Source organism: Athene noctua, chromosome 21, assembly GCF_965140245.1.
Source record: "Athene noctua chromosome 21, bAthNoc1.hap1.1, whole genome shotgun sequence".
In the NCBI taxonomy this organism is placed as follows: domain Eukaryota; kingdom Metazoa; phylum Chordata; class Aves; order Strigiformes; family Strigidae; genus Athene; species Athene noctua.
The window spans coordinates 5,499,959-5,520,187 of NC_134057.1; the positions used below are offsets into that span (position 1 = coordinate 5,499,959).

General features: G+C 39.2%; 1 protein-coding gene across 3 annotated transcripts; it reads right to left on the reverse strand.

Moving 5' to 3' along the window:
• Positions 1–1,363: 1,363 nt before the first annotated feature.
• SUPV3L1 (Suv3 like RNA helicase) lies at positions 1,364–20,222 on the reverse strand. Of its 3 annotated transcripts, XM_074924259.1 has the most exons (15): positions 19,951–20,222; positions 14,652–14,729; positions 14,277–14,384; positions 12,536–12,650; positions 11,889–12,057; positions 10,286–10,397; positions 9,921–9,998; positions 8,719–8,810; positions 7,683–7,863; positions 7,201–7,294; positions 6,291–6,510; positions 5,855–5,935; positions 4,190–4,366; positions 2,562–2,710; positions 1,364–2,179 (listed from the first exon to the last, which is right to left on the reverse strand). In XM_074924259.1, exons 1-15 carry the CDS (start codon positions 20,207–20,209, stop codon positions 1,684–1,686), a joined length of 2,409 nt encoding a protein of 802 aa, XP_074780360.1. In that variant the 5' UTR covers positions 20,210–20,222; the 3' UTR covers positions 1,364–1,683. The 3 variants fall into 3 exon arrangements, with proteins under 3 accessions (XP_074780360.1, XP_074780361.1, XP_074780362.1); XM_074924260.1 differs by lacking the exon at positions 19,951–20,222 and having other exon boundaries at positions 14,326–14,384; positions 14,652–14,724; XM_074924261.1 differs by lacking the exons at positions 12,536–12,650; positions 14,277–14,384; positions 14,652–14,729; positions 19,951–20,222 and having other exon boundaries at positions 11,900–12,050.
• Positions 20,223–20,229: the final 7 nt, after the last annotated feature.

Below are 20,229 nucleotides of genomic sequence, written 5' to 3' on the forward strand. Positions count from 1 at the left end.
GCTTTGCAGGGGAAGGACCTAAAGCTTCCCCTTCCCACCAGTTGGGTACTGAAATCAGCAGGAGGATCATGCAGACTAGAAACATTCACACACCGCTCTGCTTTTTAGTAAATAATGGGGGAAGAGAGGATGAAATACACTGAAAACAGCTGTTAAAAACATTATTCAAACTGCTGCAGACTTATTTCTGAACAGCATCTTAGAGGACTGATACTAGGAGGAAACAAAGGGGATTCAGAGCAAACTTTCAACCTGCAGAAATATGCGGTTGATTTTTTTAGAAAGTCAGGTAAAGTGAAATTCAACCTGGCTTTTTCACGAATCCCAACATTAACAGAAGCAGGATCTGCACTTTTATATAGCCAACCCCAGAAATACGGTCGCTGCAGCATTATTCTCCTCAGGCAGCCCCAGAAACACAACCTAGTGCTGAAATCCATTTCTGTGAATACACAGGAGTTTCAGCATCTGATTCTTTCCACTCTCCAGTATCCCTGCTGGGAGCTCAAAAGCTGCTCATGCCAAAAACAAATGACAGAGCATCTGGCACATGTATGAAAGAGGCATAACCTGGTGGTGCACTGTCTTAAACATTATTCATCAGTGAGACTGCATCAGGAAAATAAGTCATTTTCCTGAGAACTTAGTTCCAACAAATTAAACCTTCCTCCAGGTGGCAAGCACCTAACTTTCCCAGTTTATGATAGTCACGATAAAACAGGTATGTGGAAATACTACTGACACAAATGCCAACCCACAAGCTGTTACTTAAACTATAAGCTGTTACGTGAGTTTAAGTCAAATATTTCATGTCTTCTCTCAAAATTTAGGTATCACAAACTGGTATATGAATCAAAAAAGCACTTAAGCAGTGCAACAGAATAAAATAATTTGTATTAAACTGAATTAGAAAAGTCAAGGAGAAACAGACACCTGAATTTCTCAAAAGTAAATAAAACATGCCTACGCCTCTAACATCTCCTCCTCCCGCCCAAAAATCATAAACCAACATTTTTTCTCTCTTCTCCCCCCAAACTTTTCCTCAATCAGTGTGATGAGTTTTTCCTAGGAGAAAGAATACAATTTAAAGCACAAGGACAGATTTTGCTTTGTTTCAGTAATTACCCCTCAGATGACAGAATTGGAATTTACTCAGAAATGCCCATGGCCAGAGTTTCATCATTCCACAACGCATTAACACAAATGCTTTTCCCCTCCTTCCACATTTTCACAGGACACAAAGGTTAGAGGCGCATGACTCCTATCACTATTCTGACCCCATTTCCTGGCAGGTTGTTCATTACTTGTTCATTATCTGTTAAACTCTGCCCTTTGGGAAGGGATAGAATGAGTAGCTAACTCATTACTAGTGAAATATCTGACGTTTATTAATGATGTGAGGATATCTCACAAGAAGACATCAAGTTCAAATTTTCACACAGCAGTAGATAATACACTTAATGCTGAACACCATGACTGAAATAGTGTACAGCTGACTGGTAAAAGCAAACTTATGGCCTCTGAACTTTTAAGAGTCCGTTTCTCTGAGTGCTTCATGTAACTGGTCACAGGAAAAGGAAAAACATCAAGGAGCTGCAGCAGTGTAAACATGAAATGCCAAAGAAGTTATTAAAATAGTATTTTATTTTAGGAATAAAAACTAAACAGAATTAGGACATGGTTCTATTTTTTCTTTTTTCCCGTTTCCTTTGAACTATTCCAATCATCTCTTTTTGAACCAAGGCCATATCTACCATTCTTGTGCTGATCCTGCCACTCACTCTCCAGCTGTCTCAGCATTTCTTGTGTTAGAAGTCCTTCACGCAGCAATCTGTTGGCAAGAGATCCACGTCCATAGCTCTTCAGATCCTCCTGCCTTGCAGCAGACCGATAGGCTTTCAAGTTCTTTGCTCTCCTTTCTCCTGGAACATCCACTGCAATAGAGAGTGCCTCTGTGGCTTTTGCACCATGTTGGTCTGAAACCACCCTGGTAACCCTCTTAGTCCTTGAAAGAGGAAAGTCTTCTGACAGAACTTCTGCTGTGCCTGGAGCAGCTGCAGATTGGGAAGCTCGGATCAGCTTTGTGATGTTGCAGACACCGACTTGTATAATGTTGTCTAGTTTTTTCTGAATATCCCTTACAAGGACAGCATCAGGGAACATATCCATGAAGCGGTAACTGGAGAGGCAAAACAACACACAATTAAACCTTTTCACTAAAGGACTGCTGACTGGGACAAAAATGAGATACATAACGACGTAAAGTAAAAAAAACCCATTACGTGTTGCATGGGAAGGCCACTGTATTTTAATTGGCATCTCAGCTGCTCCAGTCCAGGATCCCCTTGTTTCTAACCTACTGTCAGTCAAACTGTTCTCCGCAGAACCCAGGACTTGCTCCCACAACACAGCTACATCTGCATTTGTCAAGATCCCCTAAGGGGCCAAAGGAGCCCACACTGCACCACATACACATGGGGTTGAAGACACTGCTTTTCTAGGACTTCAAGGCATAAATACTGGGAAAAAACAAAAGCCATTTTCAAGCACAAAGACAATACCTTAACCACAGATAGAGGTCAAAAACATCATGAACAGCTTCAAGGTGTACAAGTTCTTTGATGTTCTTTGGAGCAGGTAGAGGCCACTTGGTGTGCCGACAGAGCCAGTCAAACGTCAGAGGCTCATTTCTACTGAACTGTCTTGCAAACTGAAAAACATGCAGATTCAGTGAAGTCTTCAATCAGGAAAGAAGAAATCCCAAATGAGTTAAATTCTCTTCAGTCTGTATACATAGAATACTCCAGAAAATACCTGCTTTGTTTTACACAGTCCAAATGCCACACATTCTTTTACTTAATTACTCAACACAGGAGTCACCTCTCCTTTCCAGGGCCTCATTAACACAATTTGTCCATGAGCCACACACAGAGTTAAGCAACAGAAGTACAAAGCTATCCAGAAAAGCATAACAGCGAAGGCGTATGATTTCATCTAGCAAAGCAGATGGAATTGTCTTGTTTCAGAATCTCCAGGGTTCAGAAAATGTTCTGTGTGTTCCCTGACTTAAGAAACACACTATTCACAACCCAAACAGATTAATCTGCACTAGAAATCAGCCCTTCTGAAACCTAAACATCTCAGCTTTTTTACTAACAGATAAACAAGCCAAATCAGACAGTTTAGTCTTCATGAGCACTGATGACCTGGATTAACTGCTTCCTAACTGGCTGATAACAGAAGTTGGTTTTTTGCCAAGGAATGGGGCTTAAATTCACACAGACATTCACAACAGCCTACCTCCCTCCGACATCACATTATGTCCCTCTGCACCTTCATTACTTGGGATCTGAACGCTCAGCATTTTCTTAATGAGGCACTTTTTTTTTTTTCCCCAACTCTTTAAATCAATCACTCAATTTTTAAAGGACATTATTAGCCATTTTTGAAAAGCACAGGTCTAGTATCTATGACATGAGCAAACCGCATCAGTTTTATTTTTACTCTAGTTTATTAAAAATGTGTCTCTAAAAGGGGACAAAGGTGATACTGTCTAACAAAGTAAGTCCCAAACAAATTTATTAATCTTGAAAAACTGAAATCAGCTGACTATGAATTCCTCAAAATAATCACTCCAGGGACACAGTGGAAAACTTCATCTAGGCCTGAAAAATGAAACAACGTAAATCTGAGAGCAATTTACAACACTGTATTTTCTGGGGTTTTAATTCTATATAACTGTATATAACATCAGCAATCACACCTAAACCCACATTCTTTTCTTTTGCTGACAAGCTAACGCCTTGAGCCAGTGGTATCTTGGTTTTTAAGGACTACTTTTAGACACACTGTAGTGCAAAACTTAACAGTGTACAAGTAACTACATAACACAGTTGTGATCTCTCCCAGTTCAAAGATCACCTGCAAGGCCAGCAGTAGGTTTCTCTGAGGTAAGCAGCAGAAAAGCCATCCAAACTTTAATTTATATCACAAAACGAGAATCAGTTCTCCGTTTAAATATATATATATATATATGCAGTCATTTTATATTACTACCTGTGAGCACTTCAAGAATGCTCTCAAATGATCTAATGACAAAATCCACAATAAATACAGCAGCAGTATGTACCAAGACCCACTTGCTCCAATATATATACACCATGGGTTTGGGAGGAAAAAAGTAACTGACCTTCAACAGTGTGGTACACACAAAAGGCTCTTTTCTGTTCAAGGGTGCAGTGCAGAAGACATATCGTGATCGCAAATTTAGTGGAATGTGCTGAATCATATCTGCTAGAAATTTAAAGTCATCAATATTGCAGACAAAGTAAAGCCCATCGACTTGTGAGAGACTCACAAAAATATCCTGTGAAAATATAACCAAATGAAGATTATGTTATTACAGAAATGGTTGTTAAACTTTTTATTAGCAAAGCAAAAAATTATTTAGTGTTTCAAAGGCTAGTCATATCGAAAGAACAGTTAGAAAATATCAAACTTGACCACAGTAATAAAAAAGGGGTCAGGGAAGTTCCCTCTACTAACAGGATTTTCATTAAATTCTCTAACACAGAATCAGAAGAGAAGAAACAAAGCACTATGCTTTATTTAAGCATTTTCAATTAGTCTCCTAAGTAACAAATACAGTGTTCTGGAAGTGTACATTTTAGTTACAGATACCATCACAGGAACCAGTTACTACTATGCTTAGAACTTGTTTCAGGTTTTTCACTTCGTATGACCCAAAAAGCTATCTTTACAGCACAAAATTCAACAGTCGAGGTATTTTTAGCCCAATATCAGGAACAGATCTGTTTTAGGAAGAAAGAAATCACAAGATAGATGCAGTATTGCAATAGAGGAGTTCAGAGAATACCTGAAACATAACCAAGGTTTGGAGAAATAGGAGATGTCACTGCACATTGTAGATGCAATTTTTATGGGCCCCCAAAACTATTTCTCTAGTGTAAATCTTTGAAAGATTTTTTTAAAAGATCATTAAAGAAACACTGAGCTTCTTAATTAGCATGTGACCGAATACTTAAGAGATTATTTTTTTTTTTAATCTTAATACCTCTAATGCTAACCCAGAAATTCTCAAGAGTAAAATTTTAAAAGATGTGCTGTTACTCTTCCACCTCAAGTCTTCCAGGAGGTCTCCAAGTATAATCTTTTGCCTCGAGGTTAGATAACATACACTTTGCTACATAGCAGCACATCAGCAGAGAACAATAACATGCATTTAAATCCATGAAAGCTGCTGAGAATTTCTCAGTGTACTAAAAACCATGATACTATTTTTTAAATACAGCACTGGAAGCTTAATTTCTACTTTAAAAGGTTTATGCACTTCCAAATATTTTATCCAGCTAATGATGAGATCAAGTAGATCCTATAAAATCTATTTTCTCAAAGATAAGCAGACACTGATTTACTACAAAGTCCACAGAACCAGGAAAAAAATGACAGGTAGCTCTCAGATGTACAGAAATCTGACATAACCAGCCCAGTTTCCCAAGAATTTTCACATAAATTTATCAAAATTTATATCTCTAATATTTTCAGCCTCCTAGCAAAAATGTCTACATATAAAATACAGGAAAGGTGAAATGAAAAGGTTGTTGCACACATGTGAAAGCTGTTGAAGTGTGTAAATATGTTTACAAGTTTATAACAACATTTAAACGTTAATTTTAAACTTATTTGCAGTCAATGCTGTGGTAGAAAGAAAAATCCAACTGATAAAAGATACACACAAGGTTGCCTGTTAGGTTCCCAAAGCTTCGTACAAAAGCAGTAACTATAAACAATGCTTAATTTTTAAAGCAGAAGCTAATATTTTGATCATTCTTACAATTAGATTGGATAGAGTAGCATCAGGGAGATGATAAGCAAACATTTCTATCTGCTCAGGAGTAGGATGTAGGCCAGCTGCCTAGAGGGGAAATAAAGAAAAAAATTTTCCATTAATTCTCAATATTCTTCTTAAGTTGGTGCATCAGAACCAAAATCTAGAAAGATAAAAAGCAAGAAACCAAAGCAGCCTAGAGTCCAGTTTTATCACACTTATCTGGAACTTAAGAACTGTGTTTGAGCTTTTAATTCTTAAAAGAGCAGCTTCAATATACATGAAATAATCCAAGTCTCCAAACAGAACACAGATTCAAAGTAATGCCAGCATAACATAATCCATTTTTATTATTAACTTGGAAACAGACACAAGGAAAAATCATTTGAGATAGTAAAACAGCTCCAGAGCACATCTGTACAAACTGTACTGAGCCTCTCACCTTCACAGGCTGCACAGGCTCACTCAAAATTTCCTTCAGCTGCACGAGGTCATCACGATGCATTGTAGTGACTTCTCCTTGTTTGAAGGATGAGCCATAACGCCCAGCTCTGCCTGCAATTTGTAGAGCCTGAGAGGTTGTAATGGAGTCTATTTCCTTTTCTCCCTTCTCATTCACAGTTGGCTTTACGATAGAGTTAAAAATTATTCTTTTTATACACCTGAAATATTTGAACAAAAACAAAGAGGAATCCTTTTTTGCAAATGATTTCCAATATACAACCTACCACAGGAGGATTAAAGCCTTTTTTTTTTTTTTTTTCTTCTTTGAGCTTTTTTCCCCCTCTATAAATTAAGGGATCACAGATACTACTTATGGACAAAGCATATTCAAAAGGGCAGCATAAAACTATCAGTTAGTTGCAGGAGAATCATCATCCCTACACACATCAGTCCTGTTCTCATAGGGTCCCAGTCCATTCATCATCATCTGCCTCAGTAGTTTAGAGCAATGCGACTGCATCGCCTTCAGCAACAAAGTACACCTGAAACTGAACTGAACCTGCTCTCCATTTCAGAAATGCAAGAGTCTGATACTCTGACAACCTAGCACATCTGACTCCAGTGAATCGAAAGGATAACAGTGCCTACTATCACACAGAATTAGGCCAAATGAGCTGCTTAATTCTTAGAATCAGTTTTAAAATTAAAGCTTAGTTCTACCCAGTCAAATTGGTCACTACTTCAGAATTAAAATCTATGTACTATGTTATCTAGACACAGCAGATATTTAGCCAAATTAGTCAAGCTGGGGAGAAACAAGTGAGGAAATTAATGAGGTATCAGGTATCACACCAGCAAAAAACACCCCACCAAAAAAACTCCTATCATAACGTGCTCCAAGTACTCACAAATTGAGTCCCATTCCAATTGCATCTGTAGCAACTAAAATTTTGCATGGATCATCAGGATCATTGAATTTCTTTGCCTGTTCAAGTTTTGTTCCTAAAACAGAATGACAAAACACTTCACATAGCAAACTCTTCTTGCAAAACAAAGACAATGTATCGCTAAGGCCAATGCCTTTATAACAGGCAGAGACAAAGAAAAAAAAAATGGTATTTGGCTGTTGTTGGGGGAAGGAAACAGGAGGGATTTAAAACATTCCCAGAGCTGTGGACAGACCTTATTTAATTACACCTATCTGAAGATCACTATTAAGTACATAATAAAGGTCTAATCCCAAGATTAAAACACCAGTCAACAAAAGTTGATTAACTTTCTCCAACTATATAGAGATGGAAAACTAGGAAAACTTGTATTGCTTCATTTTAAGTTTTTCAAAGAAAGCAGCGAGAAGCAGAATGTTCCCTTAAAAATGAAAGTGCTTTACCTGGTGGCAGACTGCCATATATGACAGCACATTCTAATCCTCTGGCTTCAATTTGTCGACTGATAGAATAAATGTCATTCTTACTGAAACAGACAATGCAGTCCCCAGGACGGAGGTTATCTAAAGATTCTAAGGCATAATCCAGCACAGTAAGAGGAGTGAGTCTCTTGTAGTTTCGGACCTAGAATCAAAGGAGTTGTCAAAGACAGTAAGTTCTTAAATGAAGAATATCTCTCGCAGTCCTTAAGGGATAATTACAGAGCAGAAGGTGACATACACCTTATGCACTTGCGTGTCTGCAGCACTTCCCAAGCTGAGAACTATATGGCCTTTTCAAGAAACATAAGAACTATTTATTTTCACATGTGAACTAGATTCAAGAAAAGTAGTACACAGGCTATGTAGCAGTTCTATCAAGAAACGAGAGTCTTGTTTTCACCCAGTCACCTGAATGCCATAACTGGTCCCCTTTCAGAATCACATGCCCCACCACAGACAGATACATAAAGCTACAGCTAGTTCACCAAGAAATTATTCAGGCTCGACTTTCTTAGGACCGTATTTTATGTTTTTTAATAATTTTTCACAAAGGAATCTTCCCAAGTAAAATAAAATATTTATTATTGTAAAGTTCAGTGTCAGAGGTCTTTCAGTCACTTTTTTCTGGAGATAATCAGCTCTTTTAACTCCTTTCTTCATTGTATGGAGAATAACTATCAACAGATCCAGTAACCTCAGCAGATTTGAGGGCACTGTGCCCTTCAGGAAGAACAGAACTGTGAAGAAAGCCCATACATTAGGATTCCCTGAGGGCAACTCAAAGAACTGATCTTCTTTAGCAAAACAGCACTCTTAAAAATGAAACAACTTTGCAACATCTCCTTTGGTTTACAGTAATTGAGAAACTTTTTAACAAGAACTCATGCAAGAATAACTTTAATCAGTTAGTACCCCTAAAGACCCTAAATGTTTTCCTGTTTTCCAGCAAGGTGAGACTGAGGTTCTGTCTGTAACTTTACAGAATTAAAAAGCTTACTTCAACTTCCTCCCCTGTAGTGTACATGAGCTCTGTCACCAAGTCAACAGCAGCAGCTTCTCCACAAATGTGGATTTCTTCCGCACAGAGTCCTGAACAAGATCCAATGAAATAAAATGCAAAATGTTACATATTTATAGACAACAGTAGCTTTATCTGACTTTTAAGTTACCCAAAAATTACATTTTGCTTGCTAAACACATCAATGAGGACTGTAATTCACCTCCTTCAACATGCCAGATCAGTATCTAAAGCCTCTTCCACAATACGCTACTTCCTCAGAGCTGCTCTTGATGCCTGGAAACCATCAGTATGATAATCAGAGCAGCTAATACCTTGTTGCACCCAAAAGCAAAACAGCCAAAACAGGAGGTACCCTCAACCACCGAACAAATGGAACAAAGCTTTGAGCATGTTTTACTTAGTACTATTGTTTTACTAACTCTCAAATCACTGCAGAACAAGCTTTGTTTTCTGCATGACCACCTAAAATTATGAATACGTCTCTAATGCAGTCAGAATAGAAAACAGGAAAAAAATAGGAGGTAGTAGAAGTGTGACAAATTATCCTTTTAAACTCAGCATCAAAAGCAGGGAAGAGAAGGGCGGGGGGGAATCAGATTCCAAACTTCTGTTTAAAATCTGAAGAAAAACAAGTTTCAAAAATTGCTCTCAAAAAATTCTAAAATCATCAAAAGAAGCATTCTTCTAAGAATTTAACAGAACAACACAGTTCTATAAATGAGCCATTTGAAATGAACACTATAAAATATTTGATGTATGGAACCATGGCAAACATCTAACAGTATCTCTTCATAACAAATCTCTGAAAAATCGTGTGGTTTTAATTTAACAAAAAAACCACACTTCTAGAAAATAATCAATGTAAAAGGACAGCACAGTGTAACAACACAAAGACTCCATGTTATCCATGGAAGCAAAACTGAAAGAGGCATCTGTATACTTTAGAGAATATTATTTTTAAAAATCATTAAGTAAAACATGACAGGTGACTTGCTGCCATACAGAGAAATCCTCTGAGGCAGAGTATCTCTCTAACTTGCTGTGATAAGACATATGAAGAAAAATACTTTGCATCACATATTGTCACCACTGACAAATATACTGACTGCCAAGCTTGAATTTAACATGCCGTTTACAGCCACATTATAGTAGTTAATTCTCAACACGAACAGGCTTACCTAGAAGGGCTCTTGTCCAAGCCCACCCTCTAGAAGGATCTCTGATCATTTGAATTTCATCAATCACAGCAACTTCATCTTAAAACAAAAAAGAAAACTATGATGCACCAAAGACAAGCATCTAGAACAGTAATACAACACAGAAAGGAACTCTAAAGTTTTGTAAAAAAGGCTGCTCCAATCAAGTTAATCCCTCTACCACCAAAAAGCTATTCTGGGATGATCCACGTTTCATTAACTGCTCTAACATAGTTCAGAAATAATTAAAGGAAGAGTGAAAAGGAATAGCTCAGCTACTTCAGAGTCCAAGCAATACAACACATAAAGATAGCACAGATATGACTGAAACAATTATGTATACATACAAGGTGTATTAGTGCTGCACATTTCAATGGTACAAGCAATATGAGGAGCTTGTCTGGCATCTTCATTGGCATACACACGCTCTTCTCCTGTCACCAAGTCACATGGCACATTCTAAAGGAATTCAGATAACTCATGTTAAATTTAATATAACAGAATCCCCTTTCCAAAGGGAAAAAAAACCACAACAGTTTCTTAAAGTAGCTTCTAAGACAGCATAACGAAAGCTATCTAGAAAATAACTACTCAGCCTTCTTTTAAGGCTGTATTTAAGTCCTATCATACCAAAGGATACAAGGAAGAGGCACTATCTGTTATTAGATGCCCTCCCCTACTCCTACAGGAGATTACATCTTCCTCTGAGCATTTCAGAGCTGTCACATCTGCAACAAAAGAACTGCCAGAAGAGCTGTAGTACAAGGGGCTCATAAAGTAAGGCCCAGCAGTGAAGGAGCCCAGCAATCTCCAGTCTCTTCCAGTTCATTTGGTGATTGCCCTGTTGGGTGTCTCACCTGCTGCCTTATACTCACCCAGCAAGGGTGCACAAGCACCAGCTGTGAGAGACAGCAGGGCCACCACCCTCTGTCAGCTCTACACTTGCTGAATGTCAGGCAGATGCCTGCTCCTTCCATATCTACAGCCATCTGCAGAGCCAGGCAGGAAGCCCTGTTTAAGCCTCAAGGGATACGTATGATCCACAAGCTGCCAAGTGAAGAGTTCTCACACACTAAACACATGGTAAAAAGTGCAATAACTCTACTAACAAGGAACATCATAACATAGAATCCACATTCACTATGCAGTATGCATTACAGATATCTCCCAGGACAGGCCAATCTTTCTTATGTGTTGCTTTTCATAAACCAGTAACAGGAATTACAAATTCTAAACCACAGACTTAGCAAAAAGAGAAAGCACAACATCATCTGGTAAACACTACTGTACATACACACTATGCTGCTCACTATGTGAGGTGTTACTGTATTGCTTCAGAACTGGTGTGGTTCTGGGGAGCTGGAAAGACACTGGTGAGGAGCCTTCAAAAAGATGCTGGAAGCAATAAAAAAAAGTACTAATGAAAGCTTGAAAGCTTCCTTTAGGGACCTGATCTAGGGCACTGCTCTTCAACACAATGCATCTGAAGCTGCTGTACTTTTTATGAGATGGTTGAGTGAAATACATTTAAACATTGAAGCAGAAGGTTATGGGGAGTTAAGCAAGGGTGATTTCTTGCATACAAGCTAAAATAAAGGTCGTGGGCAAAAGACGCCAGAGTTTCCACACTGAAAAAGTTAATAGTAGAACCTGGCTAAACCCAGCAGGGGAAAAATTACAGGAAAATGGAGGCAGGTTACAGTGATGATTGCACAGCGTGTGCTTTGGGGAAAGTGGTGTTCCATTTGGGGAAATGATGTTCTGTTCTGCACACCTAAAGCAGCAACACACAACTGGTATTCACATGAGCTGCCACTGCTGCGAAGCAAAGGCACCCGTCCAGGCACACTGCTTCATGGACTACCTTAAGCAACTACAGCACTTGACAAACATGCATTCACAAGACTGTTCCAGTACTAAGGAGGTAGGTAAGTAATATAACATACTGACAGCATCATTACTCTTTTGGAAGATCTCATGAGCCAGAAGTTTTAGTGGACCGCAGTATATTCCAGATTTTGCTGACAAAAATCTCTGGATAGCATGGTAAGTTTTCCCACTGTTTGTAGGACCAGCATGGAATATTATTTTTCTCTGAATAGCCCTGGCATCTGGATACCTAAAACATACACAAACAAGCAGATCTGTTGAACGTTTATCTGGTGTTCTGGATACTGATTCAGGGGAAATTGCAAATCGGCTTAAGCATTTGCTTATTTTAATGTGTTTTGAAAGCAGATCAAGTTCTTAAATAGAGACAGTATAAAGAGGTTACTATGTCTTATACATTTATCTTCTGAATCATACAACACTTCTCAAGATTTAGAGTGGAATTCACACATACAGGTACAGCCAGAAGACAGCCTTCCAGAAAGGCAATACCAACTCAGTGACTTTCATAGCCAATACAATCTTATTTTCCTTTTGATTGATTGCAATACATTTTGTAACAGAGTTCCTGACGTGAATTATTGTAAAAAGAGAGAAATGGGGCTGAAAATATAGTGCAACTATACTTCATAAAACTTAAGTCCACAGACTGTGAAATTCTGTGGCACTAAGAAATTAAAACACTGCAACCTCTTAAAGACACTGACCAGTTGGGTGGCAATCTTAAGTCACTGATCTTGCGCAGATCATCCATACAGTCCAGCATGGGAAAGATCTGCTTTGCATGCCTCAGGAAAAATGGGAAAAGATCATCCACGTGACCTGGAAGACAAATCATTTTAAGAAAGTTTGCATGCTTTTCTGAAGGTCTGTAACTTCACAATAAACTTCTAAAAAAAATTTCTACTACTTCCACCACACACTGATGTAATTCTTTCAACTTCTGGCTCTCTACAAAGTTCCATAATTATCTCAGTGGCAGAAAGATAAACTAACATGAGTACATGGACTCACTAAGCAACATAATACAAATACAATAGTATGGGAAAAAAAATCTCATTTCAGTACATTCACTCTGGTTATCTTACATGTCTAGAGAACTTCTAAATAAAATGAGAAGCTATGGAAAAGCAGGATGAGTAATAGCTTTTCTGTCCTAAGAAAATTTTAGCCTTTTCTTCCTGAATCCATACGCTGCCTTTGAATAAAACAAACTAAAAGCTTCGAAAATGCTTTTATGATTAAACAAAAAAACACAGAATAGTTTGCAGCTTCCTTAAGCTACTAAAACTTGGGATGCTGGTTCAAAATCGTGAGTCTCCAATCCCTAGGTGAGAAAACAAAAATAGAAAAATCCACTCAGAGGAGACATCCAGTTTCACTCTTTGGCATGTCTGCAGAGTAGACATATGGCCTTAAAGGTCCCATTTCAGGTCACACTCCCAATCGTCCAGCTCTCTTAGAATTTCAAAGAACTATCTGCATCTAAAAAACTATTATTATAACACACACACACAAAAAAGCAGTGTTTTGGTTTGTTGGGGGTTTTTTAAAATTGAGAATTAGTATTCAATGAATCAAAACTATTGTGAAAATTTAAGGAACTTAAAAAACTCTAGTATTTTCAATTATCATCTCTGGATATTCAAAACTCGACTAAAAAACTTCAAAACTACCGCAAAAACCAACCCTTTGCACTCCTATATATGTGAGTTTTAAGGCATATATAAACAATGACTATATATAACTAAATAAGGAGTGGAAGTGAGGAAATCATGTGGAAGATTTTATGCACAACTAATATAAGAAGACAGTTGAAATTTCCTAAGACGTTAAACATTTAAAATCCGCACAGTTACATTTAAAGACAAAAATAAAGGCCACTATAATCTTTAAATTACCATCATTAGAAACACACATACTATGCCAAAATTCTGCAGCTCAAGCTGTGGAGAAGGCTGTTTCGGCTGTTACCAGCTAGCACCACCTCTTAGTTCTAAGTGCCGTTAAAGACAAGACACGATGCACTCAGCAAGGAAACACCACCCACTTCTGTTCGTGGCACATGGAAACAGAGCACTGGCACAGGGCTGTATTCCCAAGTACTTAAAGCCACCTGGCCAGGAGAAAGCTCTCAAAGTGCCCCCTAGTGACTACTGAATTTTTAAGAGAGGAAAAAATGGAACAGTACTCTTCATTTCAGCAATGAAGAGATGCTATAAAACAACAGGCTGCTTCTTGCTAAGACTTCCACCTCTTTCGTTTCCACTTCAGAAGATTTAAGGACAGAACACTCCATAGGATGGGCACAAGTGTTTCTGACGAGAAAGCAGTAATTTTTAACCTCTTTTACAGCATAATAGGGGGGCCCCAGGTACGTAGATAAGTATACAGGTCAAAACCAAGAAAAATTGCATATTTTATTATACAAGCACCCCAGATACTTGCCTGCACCACAGCATATATCATTGAGAATAATATGCAAATCAGCACTCACAGAACTGGATTCCATGATATACTTCCTAAAGCTTATAAAGGCTTGGTGAAACAGGCGAGCTGCAAGAAAAAAGGAGCACAGTGAATGTGACTGGGATCACAAAACCATATTTGTAAACACCCACTAAAACATTGAAGTAGACCATTAAAAACCTATGAATTCATATGAAATATTACAAGTAAATATAAAGGTCATTTGAACTGAGTGACGGACAAACTAAACAAGCAGTGTTGTGAGATTCATAAAAGATCAGATCTACCCAATACCATATCTGAATAAAAACACATTTCACGTTAAAAAAAAAGAATCTCAAAACATTTTCTTACCATCTAATCCATTTTCTGATCCTAGTCTTTGGATTTCTTTTCTTTTGTAGAACTTATTTAAGCTTTTTAGAACTTCACCTGAAGAAAAAGAGTAATTTTTTTTTTAATTTGCTCAAAATTAAACCACATTCTCCTGGCCCAAAGATCATGGCTCATACTCTGGAGAGGGGGAATATTTGCCATGCCAAACAGACTCAAATGATTTCTCCCTAAATTAAACACAATCAGTGATTAATCCTATTGTGGAAAAGGACAATCTCAAACTGCAGCAGAGTAAGAACTGCCATGAAGAGGAGGTCAGTATTTGAGACACACTTTCCCTAGTACTTGATAGGAAAGCATAAAGGTGGGAACCTGCAGCCAACACGTTATGGAACAAACTAATTAAGGTTTTGGGGTGGTTTCTGTTTGCTTTTTATCAGCACTTATCAGGAAACAGCAGGTTTGAATATGAAAAGTAAATCTGTTTAAACTACTCGGTGACAGCTTTTTATTAAACATCCTGAGACCTTCTTCCCTCCACACTGCTTCCAAGACACAGTCTCCAGAAAGATCAGGCAAACCAGATGCAGTATTCTTCCTATTTCTCAGGTTAAATAGAGGGAAGAAGAAAACTTAACAGAGTTTCTTCATATATATCACAAATTACTCAGATTTGTTTGTATAAAATAACTTATTATAAAGTTATTAATAAACACTTTTCCTCCCCTCAAAGAGGCAAGTTCAGAGTTGCAACAAAACTGTATTTACTAATATACGCTCTGAATTTAGTTCATTAAATGTGAGTCAAATCACAGTGGCAAAAATGTGTCCCCTCTCCATCTACAATAGATCACAAATTCACAAAAATCTAGCAAATATCATGAGGACCTATTCATAAACTTATTCTTAAAATTCAAGTCTACAAACTCTGTATATAAAATGCTAGGACTGACACATGATGCAGCACACCCCTGGTTTGCCTGCACAAGTCACTGAACACAACACCACCAAGCTCTGCTCCCTGCAACTAACTCTGTCACTCTTTGAAGTCTCTGCCGTGACACAGAAAGGTTCCCATGAGATCAACCTTAAATTACGGAAAGATCACCTCTTTCTAAAAAACTATACTCTAGAACAGAGATAATCCACTTTGCATAATGAAAATAATCAGGTGACGAGAATATGGCAAAGTTCAACTGCAGGCAAAGCCAGAAGCACAACAGCAGTGGCTACATCCCATACCTCGTTGCATGGTTACAGCAGTGTATTGACAGATTAACTCACAGTCTGAAATGTTCACAAAGGTAACTAAGAAAGATTGTCAGCAGGCTTACATTAACCACAAAGGCATTCACACCCTCATCAGAAAATTTTTAAGGGCCTGAAAATCAAAGACAGATTGGAAAACACTGCACTAACAGAAAGCACATGGCTAAATTCTCTTCAGAGCTTCCCTGAGAAGTTGTAAAACATAACACATCATCAGCCATGTAGCTAAATTCACAACCTACTGGCCTTACTACAAGATGAAAAGGTCAATGCCAGAACATTTGTTACTATCCAAGGCAACATGACATTGGGACCACTGCAGCCCTCAACACCCAAGGTCATGATCCTTCCTACGCTCTAATACTTCTCTTAACAATAAGGTATAACAAAACAAAACAAAGCTGGCATTGCAACCAAGCGAGACATGTCCACATGAGCTTAATCTAACTGCACATAGTACTATGCCTACAGCAGCAGCTAGCGATTAGGGTACATACTAAGGAGATATGTGTCCTGCCTCTACCATTACCCTTTTTATCACTCACTCCTGTTTTAAGATTTTCCTTTCTTTACCATTTCCTCATTCTTGAACAGTATTTTAGCTCTTACTCCTCAATTGCTTTGACTTCTCAGCAGCATTTTTTAAGGTTCTGTGTAAAAAGACCACCTGACTCTGCAGTTAAGTTCAGAAATAACGCAGTTAGCCTCCAATGTATCAGATTCATTTAGATGTTTTAGCCCTATTTGCAGGAAGACTTTTCAGTCATTTTCCTGCATCTGAGACGACAACAGTCCACTTCATTAAGCCTGTATGCTACCACTGCAGCAGCTGAACCGCTTTATTGTAGAATTCCTCCAGAACTATTAGACTTCTATTGTCCAGCCCAAGTGACCTTGTAACTAATTCACCTGTTCAGGCACCTCCTCTTCCTGACGCATAAACTCCTGACAATACCTCGTCTTCCCTCACTTACATTTCTCACCAGTAAGCACGGAACTGACATTCAATATGACAACTGAGCATTAGGGCTCCAAATCAACAACCATATCAAGGATTCCATGAAGTCACACGGCACAAAGTGCTGATTTTTCACACAGTAGATTTTTGTTTATATTTATTTTAAAATGGATAATGAATCAGCTCAATACCGGAAGGCCCACAGACAAACCAAACCTAGTTTGTGCTGCCCACTGACTTGGCAACATTCAGTCCTGGTACTGAAGTTCATGAAGCCAGGTACCAATCTTTCTCTCCCTGTATTGATAGCAGATCACCTACCTTTATGCCATCCCTATCTTCTCTCACTGTTCTTTACACTCATTTCTTTTGATACTACAAGCATGAGCAGACCTCTTGTTCCCTTTCACCCTCCTAAATTTAACATCAGTTTCTTTTTTTTGCTTCTACTTGGTTTTTTTTTTACATAACCACTCCTTAGATATTTCACTATAACGTGTTCATGTGCTACCTAGTCATTCAACAATTAGCTTGTTCGATAAGGCAATCAATCATACAAGGGGTTCAGGAAACACCTATTTCGATCTTAAATCATTGCATCATACAGCAAGTTCATCCTGTTCTATTGTTTCCCGTAACTGTTCATTTGGGCCTTTCACAAGGAAGACATCATCATCACGCAAATATATCAGAAATCTTACTGATGTAAAAGCAATGAAGGACTACATATTCTCCCGTAATCTCTGTGAGAAAAGCTCAAAAGCAAAGCTCCTTCTAAATGTAACCTACTCGATACACCAAAATGGAAGGCATACATTCTCACTAAGGATTCACTTCCTATTAAGTCGTAGAAGAGATGCAGCCATGAATGAATTCCACCACAGGCTGTGAAGTGACAGGTTTGTTACAAAGGTTTTGGAAAACTGGGTTTGCAAAAGTAAGCTTCTCAAAAGACTTCTGCTATACTGACAGCATTTGACTAGCGTGAAAACTATGATCCCTGTCTCACTTCAGCAAGTAACAAGCTAATCAGATGATTCACACTGGAATTATGACCACTGTAACAAAGTTTCTTCACAAGCTGTAACCAGAAAGCCTGTAAATATAAATTTTGCTTTACTGAATCTAGTTCAGTATTTAACAGCAGAATCTGACAGAGCATCTCCATTCAAAATATAAAAAAAAACAGATGCACAACACTGTGTGTGGTCAGAATCTAAGGAAGGGAAGCAGAGGAAGACTATTTCATAATAAGAGTGGATGATTTTGCCAAGGAAGGTCTAGTTCAGTTTCCTCTTTAAACTTATTGATGGGTTTCAAAATACAAAATTACTGACAGCAACAGAGAGCCCACCACAGGCCAACAAACCAGACAAGCACCATACTGGTCACCTGGTTGGTATTCCTTGCAAGTCTCACGTGGAAGAACTTCAGGCTGTTTGAAGCAGTTTATTTGCACCCGTGTGAACATAAGGAACTTTAGCCAATCTATTCTCTCTCAACACGTTAGCAGAGACCAAACAGAATTTATACATATTTTCCAAGAGAATTTTAGTTGTACCTTTGAAGAAATCCAACACAATCGCTTATCTAATAAATGAGACAAGAAGGAATGTACAAGTAAGATGCCACCATTCATATTTATTGACACACAAGGAATGCACTACTAATACAAACAACACCCAAAGACAAGTCTGAAAACAACACAGAATTTTTGCTTGACAGCTGTTTGGGGATTTTCCTCCTAGCTAGGTTTTTTAGCTGTCAGAGCCAAGTATTCTTTTCTGAAGGGCTCTGACAAAATTAAGATTGTTTTCCCATGCTTCCTATACCTGCAGTTAATATGAATAATATGTCATCATAACACTTAATTAGGAGAACATATGAAGAAAAAATGTTTCCATTTACACCCTCAGTGCTTTGGCATCACCAAACATCAAAAGGAACAAGAACTTGTTTCTTATTTATCAAATCTTTAAAGATAGTGTGCTGGCACAGCAAGATAAAATAAGACCTTTCCTGATCAGAAGACTGAACATGGATGAAGAATGAAGAGGATGTACCATTCATAATTAAAGGAAAGGAAAACACTGAAAAAGCAGTTACCACTCAGTCCAGTGGTTCTTGAGATATAATTACATGTAAAGACATCAATGAACAGAAGTGCAGAGCATCTAAAGGTCAACAACAGAATTTCTTCTGTTTCCATATAAATGTGTCAAGTAAAATGACAGGATATATACCTAGCAGAGAGATAAAAGAGAAACATAAAACACTGAGAAAGATATCGTTTTACTTAAAGATTGAAGTTCAAACTCCTGTTCTGCTTCTGACACACTCAGCAGCTCTCTAACAGAGAGGGCACTGAAGCATCGCTCTTGACACAGCTTTCCCAGCTGACACACAGAAATCTACACTTCACGTTTACTTGCTCATACGTTTATACAAACCCAAGAACACTCAGACAGACCTGCACTGTTCTAATTGAAAGTTAAACTTCAGTTTCTGATGGCCAATAACTGGAAATACTGAATGCTTTGCCCGATTTTGATCTAGGCACATTCACACACAGACGATGCTCTTCTGTCTGTAACACCAATATTTGAGAAAACTGCGACTTTTAAGTTCAGATACAGTTATAGTTTTAGAATTAAATTTAGATTCCAATTTAGCTGTAGGACCTGCCAAGCACCTTTATCCTGACTGCGACGAAACAGGGAGTGGAGGAACTAGGCCAGGAGATTTTTCCTCCCCACAGGGCACGCCTAATGGGTAAAAACCTCACTATCGGCCGTATTACCTCACCCGACAGCCTTTATCCCACTTTTGCCTTCGCAGGCACGTGCAGCCACAGCGGCGTGACAAGCCGAAAGGAAAGAGCCCCCGATCTCCGGAGACAAAACCCCGGGAAACCACCGGAAGGGAGGGGCGGGCCCGTCCGAGGAGGCCGGGGGACGCCCGCCCACAGAGCTCAGGAGACCGCCGGTGGGTCCCGCCAATTCCTCTCAGCCCCGCAGGCCGGGGCAGAGGGGCTGCACCCTCCGGTCCCGGCGGGAAGAGGACGGGCACGGCGCGGGCCGCCGCACTCACCCTTGTCGAGGGGCCGCGTGAGCTCGGCGCCCACGTCTTCGTCGGCCGCGTCGCCGGCGGGCTTCAGCGGCACGGGCACGAAGAGAGAGGTGTCGGGCGCCCGGGAGCTGCCCTCCCCGCCCACCGAGGAGGAGGAGGAGGAGGAGGAGGAGGAGGAGGATGCGGCGGGGCGCAGGCGGGCGGCGGCGGCGCCCCCATGGCGGAGGACGAGCCCCGCGCGCGCCGGGAGCCGCAGCAGCGGCCACGCGCACCGCCTCATCGGCAGCCAAGGGCAGCGGC

Excerpts from the sequence above, each read along its gene's own strand:
- SUPV3L1 (XM_074924259.1), bottom strand. The coding sequence starts at position 20,209 with ATGAGGCGGTGCGCGTGGCCGCTGCTGCGGCTCCCGGCGCGCGCGGGG. Across the intron at positions 10,398-11,888 it reads TCCAAAAGAGTAATGATGCT|AATGTGCCATGTGACTTGGT; the intron begins GTCAGTATGTTA and ends GAATTCCTTTAG. Across the intron at positions 7,295-7,682 it reads ATATGGCAGTCTGCCACCAG|GAACAAAACTTGAACAGGCA; the intron begins GTAAAGCACTTT and ends ATTCTGTTTTAG.